The sequence below is a fragment of the Lissotriton vulgaris genome, chromosome 2_1, assembly GCF_964263255.1.
Source record: "Lissotriton vulgaris chromosome 2_1, aLisVul1.2, whole genome shotgun sequence".
NCBI classification, from domain to species: domain Eukaryota; kingdom Metazoa; phylum Chordata; class Amphibia; order Caudata; family Salamandridae; genus Lissotriton; species Lissotriton vulgaris.
Window position 1 is genome coordinate 828,474,663 of NC_141687.1, and position 9,054 is coordinate 828,483,716.

Below are 9,054 nucleotides of genomic sequence, written 5' to 3' on the forward strand. Positions count from 1 at the left end.
ACCAATCTTGTGTTTGCCCCTGCCCCACCCCATGCAACATTGCTTCTTTACCATTTCTTTGATTGGATAGCATTGTGGTTCCACTGCTTGCATTTTAAGTAATAGTTTTTTCTTTTGTGTGCAGAGCTCCATTAGAGTGCGTGTGTTTTTGAGCCGTGTCCCTCATATACGTCTCTGTACCTGCATTCCACTTTGGTCTTTTTGCCGGCGGGTTCTCCCTGCCCCCCTCCCTCTTGCATTTGCCTGTGTGCTTATTCCCATTGCTCCCCCCCCCCCCCCCCACCAGTTGCTTTTGCTCCCACCGTTCTGTGTTGCTTTTGAATATTCTTGCTGTCCTCCCTTTGTTACTTTCCCATTCTCTCCCTTGTGTTGCTTTGCCGTTCACCACACCCTACCCCATGTTGATTCCACTCTCCCCTGCCCACACGCTTTAGAAAACAAATGCTTTTGTGCGTTTTATTTTCTTTTGAGTTACTGATCCATCTGGATAGGTAACACACCTACACAATTAAGCAGACAGCTGCGTCAAAAGCTTATGTTTTGTATTTTTTTCACTTTGCCCATGCTGCACAGCATCACAAGTGCTTTGCAGAGTGGCTAAAAACCATTGACAAAGCCAATAGTTCGGAAAGGTGAGACCTATTGGCGTTGGCAATGCTCGTACACTTTTTAAATGTGTGCAATGTTTGAAATGCACTGATCGCACAGATTTCAGATGGCTGTGGCTGTAAGGTTCATATTGGTGGAGAAACTTGACTAGGTGTGAGAATAAAACCTTGCTTGTGCCATAGAAAGGTCCTGCTCAGTGGAATATCTGTGTGCATATTTTGTCAATATCACACGGATTCGCAGTATTAAACGCCGGCGGGGGATTGCATAAACAACAAAAGTCACAAGGCAGGGACTGCATAAACAACAAAAGTCACAAGGCGACATAACCAGGAACTTGACAACCGGATCTTTAATGTTAATGACAGAGATCCTTCATTCCGCGTAAATCCCAGTACTGCAGAGATTATTGACTGAACAAGTTATTTATTATTTATTAGCCGTCAGCTGAACGCTCACAAGTGTTGATAGATTGCAGACGCAAGGTACACAAGATGAACAATGTGGTCGGGGTCACCCAATGAGGTCAAAGCAGTATGCCTGAAATAGAACCGACGCATACGTCTGAGCCCACATAACATCAGCACAGCGCTTTCGCGCATGATGTCAGCACAGCACTTACCTGCATGAGCTCAACATAAAAAAAATGATGCTTGTATGGGCGTGGGTGGACACCAACATAGATTGTGATACCAAAGCTAAAGCTGCCTCTGCCTGGGCCTATAGGCGGTGATCCAGGCCAGGGTAGCCCTCACAAAGTAGCCCCACATCAGAGCTACCACAGATTACATGACACACCCATGAGCTGGAACATGCTCTGCCCTTGAGTAGCAGTAGCACCTTTATTTAATCCCTCAGGTCACGCCCGGCCCTCTGGGTGCCAAGGGATACATTGCAGGGTAGTGTCCGGATGATTCACTACTTCTTTTCTAACCTTTAAAAGAAAATCAAGGAAATTAAAGTATAATCAAGAGCAAAACGCAAAAAAGAGAGACATAAAAGCTTATACAATAACTCAGCACACAAAGTCTTTCAGGTTCTGACTGGACCGAGGATTGACCCTCAGGTGATACCTAGGGAGCCGGTTGAAGGATTAATTGCCATTGGAAGCGGGACTTTCAGCAGCCATTTGTGATCCTTCACTTTCTTGTGCTTCTCTTCTGTCGCAACTACAGGGCTTTCCTCTCCGACTGTTCTCGAGGGCCCCATCACCCGCCTCGCATGTCAGGTCTTCTTCTAGGCTGTTGCTGTCTTTTAAGAGACTCTCTTGAACAATGACACATTTATCAATAGTTTAACTCCTCCTCTTTTTACTGTGATCATGGTCCCTCGTACTCGAATCACCTGCCATGTTTCTTTCTAAAAGGGAGTCCAAAATGTCCACCCCGGGTGGTGGTCCTTGATGACCACAAAGTCACCCGCTATAATGTTAGGCTCCGCCGTTCTCCATTTCTGGTTAGCGCCTTCCTTGTTGGCTCTCCTTTTTGTCTGGGCAGCCAGAGTATCTAGGATAGCAGGCTTTCACTGTGGGACGGTCATCACAAGATCTCGAGTGGGCATTTTCTTTATCCGATCACTCGGGGCACATCTAGTAGTGCTGTGTGGTGTTTGAAGATATGCTATCAGAAACTGAAGTAACCAACACCCAGGGTCCCCCCCCCTGCTGATCTCCAAACAGAAGTGCCTTGTTGAGAGTTCTCATAAATCTTCCCACTTCCCCATTTGCTTGTGGCCATTGAGGAATTATCCGTCGATATCTAATGTTAAGGTAACTTAAAAAATACCAGAACTCTTGCCCCTGAAACAGGGTCCCACAGTCTGTCTATTTCTTCAGGCAACCTGAAAAATGCAAAACTTTTCTCCAGAGTGGGGTTTATACATTCAAAAGCAGTGGATCTCACCAGGTCTACAGCCGGGAACTTGGCGTAGCTGTCTATAATTACCAGCGTGATCCTGTTATCAGGAAAGCATAAAAAGTCGATGCTTACTACCAACCACGGCTGCGTACAGAGACTTTCCGCGATTACTGGAGCTGTAGGAGGTTCGCTACTCATGATGATACTTGAGTGGAAGCTCTTTTCTTTCTCCTCGACCAGCCGGTCCATCCCCGGGAACCGCACCTTTAATTTTTAGTCACTTCTTGGTGTCCCTAATATGCCAGCTCCACTGTGCAGGTCCAAAGCCTCTGAGGCAGAACGATCTGATGACCCGCTGTGTAAGTCTTTCTTCAATTTCACTCAACTCATCGCAACATTTCCACAATGTTGGCTTACTGCCTGTTCCTCTTCTGTGAAACCGCAGAGGCCGTATAGGAAATTCCACCAGTGATGTTTCCGGAGCGCCTCTGTTTTCCTCATGAGGCATGTATTGTCTTTTGTGGCTTCTACAATCTTCTCCAGGGGCAGTGTACGAGGGCATGCCAATCCTGTGACCATCCTGACGAATCCCTCTGCTTCAGGATCATCTTCCTACTGTATCTGGGGGTCCATGGCCAGGGGATGGCATGACAATCAGCCAGGTTATTGATTCTGGGCTGATAGATTACTTCAAAGGAGTATTGCTGCAACTGGACAGCCCGTCTTCTGTGATGTGCCTCCGACTAACGGTACTAATGGGTTATGGTCAGTGAAGACTTGAAACTGGTGTACACAGAGATACAGGTGGAAGTGTTTGCAGGCCTACCTAGTTGCTAATTCCTCTCTTTCTATTTGAGTATATCTAGTTTCCACTTCTGTAAGAGTACGGCTGGCATATGCAATAGGTACCCATTCCTTTGTCTCTCCATTGCATGAGTACTGCTCCTAGACTCACAGGGCTTGTATCCACAATCAGTTTGGCTTTCCTTGTGGGGGTGAAGTATGCTGTGGGGGTGAAGTATGCTATGGTGGCGTCATGAAGGAGAGCTTTCTTGAGGTCTCCAAATGCTTGCATAGCCTTGCCTTTCCAGTTGCAGTGAACACATCCTTCTTTGTCAGGGCCCGTAGGGAATCTGAAAGGGTAGCCAAATAGGGAATTAACCTTTGTCAGTAATTGTTCATTCCCCGAAAACTGCGTACTTCTGACTGATTCTGGGGAACTGCCACAGTCCTGATGGCCTTGATATTCTGAGGATCCACCTGCAAACCCTCTTTGGAAAAATTGGTACCTGAAGAATTCAACCTCATTGGAGTAGAAGGAACACTTCTGGCGGTGGAGGGTCAACCCCTGCTTCACCAGCCCCCGTAATTTAGCACTCAGCCTGATGTGGTGTTCCTCAAGAGTGTTGGAGAAAATCAATCTATCTGCACTCACACTGATCACTCCCAACAGGCCATAGAGGGCCTCACATATAGTGTCCTGGAAAACTTCAGCTGCAGATGACACTCCAAAACGAAGACGCTTGAACCTCCGCAATCCTAAATGGGTGGAATATGTCAAAATATGTCAACTGGACTCCTCCAGCATCAGTCGGTGATATAGAGAATTGAGTACCGTTTTAGAAAACCATTTGGCCCTCGTTCAGGTCAGCTAAAATCTAGTCAATTGTCAGGGTGGTGCGCCTTTCTCTTCTCTGCAAGTTGCCTTGTTAGGTAGTATCATATCCAAACACAATCTTATGTCCCGGGCTGTTTGGGTTTTGGGGAGATGACCAGTAGTGACACTCTCTGTGACTCCAGCCATTTCCAACCGTTCAAGTTCTTTTCTACAAGCGGGCAAAGATGAAAAGGCACCAGTCAGTGTTGCAACGCCACTGGCCTGACGGTTGTGTCAATGTGGAGTTTAACTTGAATGCCTTTCAAGCATCCCAACCCCTAAAACAGTTCGGGAAAGTCAGCTAGAATGTCTTCAGCATGAGATTGATGAATCTGTTTGGCAAAAAACACCAGGCCCAAGTCCCCCGCCTTGCAGGTATCTTGTTAGGCCTATTAGACCCCTCCACCTCTATGACTCCTTGCAAGGGTATAGGGTCTGATCCCTCATATGTGTAGATCTTGGCCTTGGTCAGTGTAATTTCAGGTTTGGGAACCAGTTGGAGGAATTTCTCAGATTCAATGACGTTCACTGATGCTCTTGTGTCAATAAGTGATGTGATCAGGGTTCTGCCAACATCAACTTGGCACATGGGAGGGGGTCTTCGCCTTTGATGATTACACCCTTTGAATGATATTGTAAATACCTCTTCATCATCGTTATCGTCATGAAATGTGCTCGTCTGAGCACTGTGTGCAGGTGTTTGGCTTTCTCCTCCCTCTTCTAAAGATAACCGCCGAATGTTGGCACTCCTCCGGCCCCATGCGCTTCTATTCTGTCTTCCATTGGAGTTGCGACACACTTACCTAAAATTATTTGGACGACCACAATTCAGACAGGGCTTGCCTTGCATCAGGCAGCCCCTCATGGATAGCTGGGCAAATGGCAGTTGCTACGTATCTTCTCATTCATTTTGGTGCTCCTGGTATCACGGGGTCACCCTGGCCATTGTTCAATTGCTTCCACATGCTCCTCTTTGACTTTTACTACGCTAGAAGTGGACGTGGTGGACGTGCTGCAGGCATGGGCGGACACCATCTTACTGGCCCAGGAGTCTGTGAGTTCATGCGAATGAGCCAGGATCAATATGTCATCCAGCATGATGCTAGGTTGCCTCCGAATACATTTTCTGAGGGTGGACGACATTTCATCCAGCTTATCAATCTCCATGCAAGTGCTTGTCAACTTATGTAGTCTCCCAAAAAAGGCATCAACAGACACGGCTTCCACCTGGCTTGCTTGCCGTAATTTGAACTGTTCGTAATCGGGGTTCAATTGTGGGTCAAAATGTCTATTGAGAGCATTAACAGCCATATCATAGCCATCATCTGCCCCCGTGTTGGGTAAATTCTCAAATACTCAAGGAACAACTAGAAGCAGAATGTCGACGATTCCAAGAACGCGGTTATCCCATGGAGGTTATTAAGACAGCTCATGACAAATGCAAATCAATGAAAAGAGAAGACGTGTTGGTCTCCAAACCTAAAGAACATTGGCACCTTCTAAGTAAAGAACCGGATTTCAGAGGATTATTTGAGCAGCCACCCATGTTCGCGTATACACGAGGATCTAATATCAAAGAACTCTTGACCCGCTCTACTGGAGAAACCAAAACAATGACATTCAAAGGTTTACAGCCCTGCTACAACTGTAGCAACTGTAATAATGTAATGAAAGGAAACATTCTGTATCATCCGATGAAAGGCAACAAGATCCGATTGAAAGTCAATGCAACCTGTAACACTGAAAGTGTCCTTTACTCACTCAAATGTCCTTGTGATCTCAGTTATGTTGGACACACAGACAGAAAAATTCGAACAAGGATCTTAGAACACAAGAGTAACATTCGGACACACAATAGCAAATCTACCGTAGCCAATCACTTTGTGGAATACAGACACAACGTAGCTCAGCTACAGTTCACTGTGCTGGAAAATGTAGCACATACCCAAGGGGTTAACCGCAAGAACAAACTCCTGCAAAGAGAGAACTTTTGGATTCGTTACTTGTGCTCTATGCAACCGACAGGGTTAAATGATCGGATGGAATTCGTTTGCTACCTTTAATATCACCTGATGTATATGTTTCATGTTTATTTTTCCTTTCAGGATGCTGATTTTGCACTTTGCACACTTTTATATATGAGGACGGCCTTGACATGGTTATATTATATATTTATTTTTATTTGTCTCTCTTCACACGTACCACAGTTTTATCAGGATATATTATGACACACTCTTCATTCTCTTTTCACTTATGTTTATAGTGTATGCCCATTCACTTTTTGGTTATTTTGCGCGTTGGTAACAGCTTACAAGATGGCCCCCACCGTTTTACTAGACTACACAGTCCTTTTTCTATGACCACACATCTTCATCAGCTAACTTTATCAACTTTCGGCCGCTCGGTACTGAGACCGGCGTTTGAACACACGCGAGGTACGCGTGGTGCGAGCAGCGGTTGAATGTAAGTCGAACCGCCGCTCTAATGCTTCTTATCTTGTGCATGCTGTCTGCATTTCTACCCAAACGATCACCCCTTAACTATTATCACAACGAGCAGCGAGTTTATTCTTTAATGAAACTCTATGGCCACTTTCCTGTTTACAATGCAACATATTAGGATGCCATTTCGTGAAAGCTTGCTTGAGATAACATGATTCTGACACAGCGCGTTTTTATTTTTCAATGTTCGTTATCTAGACCACGTTCGAGTATACACTTTGCAGCGTCACACTGGGTGTTTTCCTTAGATAACTATACTTTATTGCAGCGTTTTTGCACTCTGAGGTGAAGGTCTGTTGATTCACTCTTGTTGATTGACACTTAGTTCACGGATTCCCTCAGTTTTGGTCTACCCTGGAGAAATGTATATAATTAGTGATCTGATTCAGTTAGACTGGAAGGTTTTGAATAACAGTTGTTTATTTGCTTTGGATGAAATTATGACATGCCCCGATAATTCAGACCATACATTGTCTTTTTTATTTAGATTATTTCCCTGATGAAGGACTACCATAGTCCGAAATGCATTGGGACTGATCATGTGGAATGATAAATGTTTGGATTGGAATAAAATATAATGTTCATTGGAATGAAATTTGCAATTCCATGAAGAAACACGGAACTTGTTCAAATCTATAAAGAAAAACTTCAACAAAATCTTGAGCTTATTTGTTTATTGATTGAAATACCTAACTGGTAACATTGAAGCGGTGCGCAGGGGGACAACCCTTAATGAGGGTTGCTTATTGATGATTAGTTGACGCTGGATTGTCCAGGAAGCAAAACCCCAGCCTTGCACGCTACAACTACACACACAGAACACTTTGTTCGCTATATATTGCGGTGCGAGTCCTACACCTTGATTGTAAATTCTCAAATAACTCATACAGTTCTTCGTCCCCATATGCAACAATGTAGACTGTTTTACCGCTCCATCAGTCTCTCGCTTCATGGTTGTATCCTGCAAATATTATTTAGTTTTGGTCCGAGTCTGTAATGTCCCCTTTCTTTATTTTCTCTATCTTTGCGTTCTACATTTACTTTTATTGGGGGGTTGTTCAGTTTTATTTGTAAGCTTGTGCTTGAGGCTTCTGGGGCAGCTGGCAACCCTTCAGTCTCCTATCATGCAGACGAGCTGGCGGTCTGTATGACCACTCCCTGGACCTGCCCTTGCTGTCTGGCGCCGCAATACTATACAGCTTTTTCTTGAAGTCTCAGCTGTGGCATGCGCACTGGGCTCACACTCCCCTTCAGGGAGTCCGCATGGGTTGCCAGCAGCTCACCAGGTGCTTGCTGCTGGGGATAACACAGACCGCACATGCCTCTCTGCTACTGTGCCCACACGATCCTCTGAGCACCTACTGATGGTGCTCAAACAGAGTAATGTGTGGAGCTCGGCCGTACATCCGGATGCAGACTTGGCACTGCAGGCCTTGTTTACCCGCTTGCTGGAGACATGACACTTTCTCAGGAGAGAGAAAAGCCGAAGGAGCCGCAGGGGAGAATGCACCAGGCCTCCAACACTACCACCAGCGATGGCCACACATTGTCTACAGACAACGCACTGGAAAGGTAGGTGCTGTCTGACACCCCAGGCACGCATACATGTGGTTACCGCCTCGTTGCCAGTGTAACAGCGGTGACCATGGCCAGGGTAGGCCTCACAAAGTACCCCCACAACAGAGCTACCACAGAGTACACAGTACACACATGGACTAGGTACCGGCTCTTGCCTCAAGCAGTCACAACACCTTCATTTAATCCCTCAGGCAATGCCTGGCCCTCTGGTGCAAATGGATACACTTTAGAGTAGTATCCGTATGGTTCAGAACAGTATCCCCAGTCTACGGCCTGTTACTCTAGTAGAAACTGAATCATTGCCTCTCTCAATCTTTCAGGTATCCCGCTATTTCCCCCTCCCTTTTGTCCTGTTATCTCCTTGTTTTCTTTACCCTCCCCCTACGCATTTTTCTGCAGCTGCTTTAGTCACATACCGTGTCCAGTCCCAAAGAGTGTGCTTCCAGTTCAATCTGCTCTCTTTCAGAGCCCCCTTCAGGCACATAGCTCCACGTCTGGCGACCCTCCTCATTCCTCAAGCGCCAGCGGGTCAGGTCTGTGGCAGGGTCTGTTTTATAGGGTCTTCCTCGTCTACGTAAACACCTGTGTGACATCAGAGAGGAGAGGCGTATTATCAAAGGTGCACTGCAGGATAATGTGTCCTGAGATGGCAGTGACCGACACAGCTGGGGTAGACTGCTCTTATGCCCAGTAATGGAGTACTAAAGTATACAAAATGTGATGGAAGGAATTCTTGAATTAATCTCAGCCATTGGTAATTACTTGGGCCGCATCCCAGTCCATCGCTATCTTGCACACTATGCCACCTCAGTTTGGACCCATCTACATGCAAATCAATCTTGATCCCGCTCAA

The 9,054-nt window shown here is 45.9% G+C and overlaps 1 protein-coding gene across 1 annotated transcript in view; it reads right to left on the reverse strand.

Moving 5' to 3' along the window:
- The window catches only part of LOC147731234 (lanosterol synthase-like), a 310,880-nt gene extending 302,086 nt beyond the window's left edge, over positions 1 to 8,794 (reverse strand). Inside the window, exon 1 of the mRNA XM_086954169.1 lies at positions 8,618 to 8,794. Within this exon, the coding sequence (XP_086810295.1) occupies positions 8,618 to 8,794 (177 nt within the window). The remainder of the gene's footprint in view (positions 1 to 8,617) is intronic.
- Positions 8,795 to 9,054: the final 260 nt, after the last annotated feature.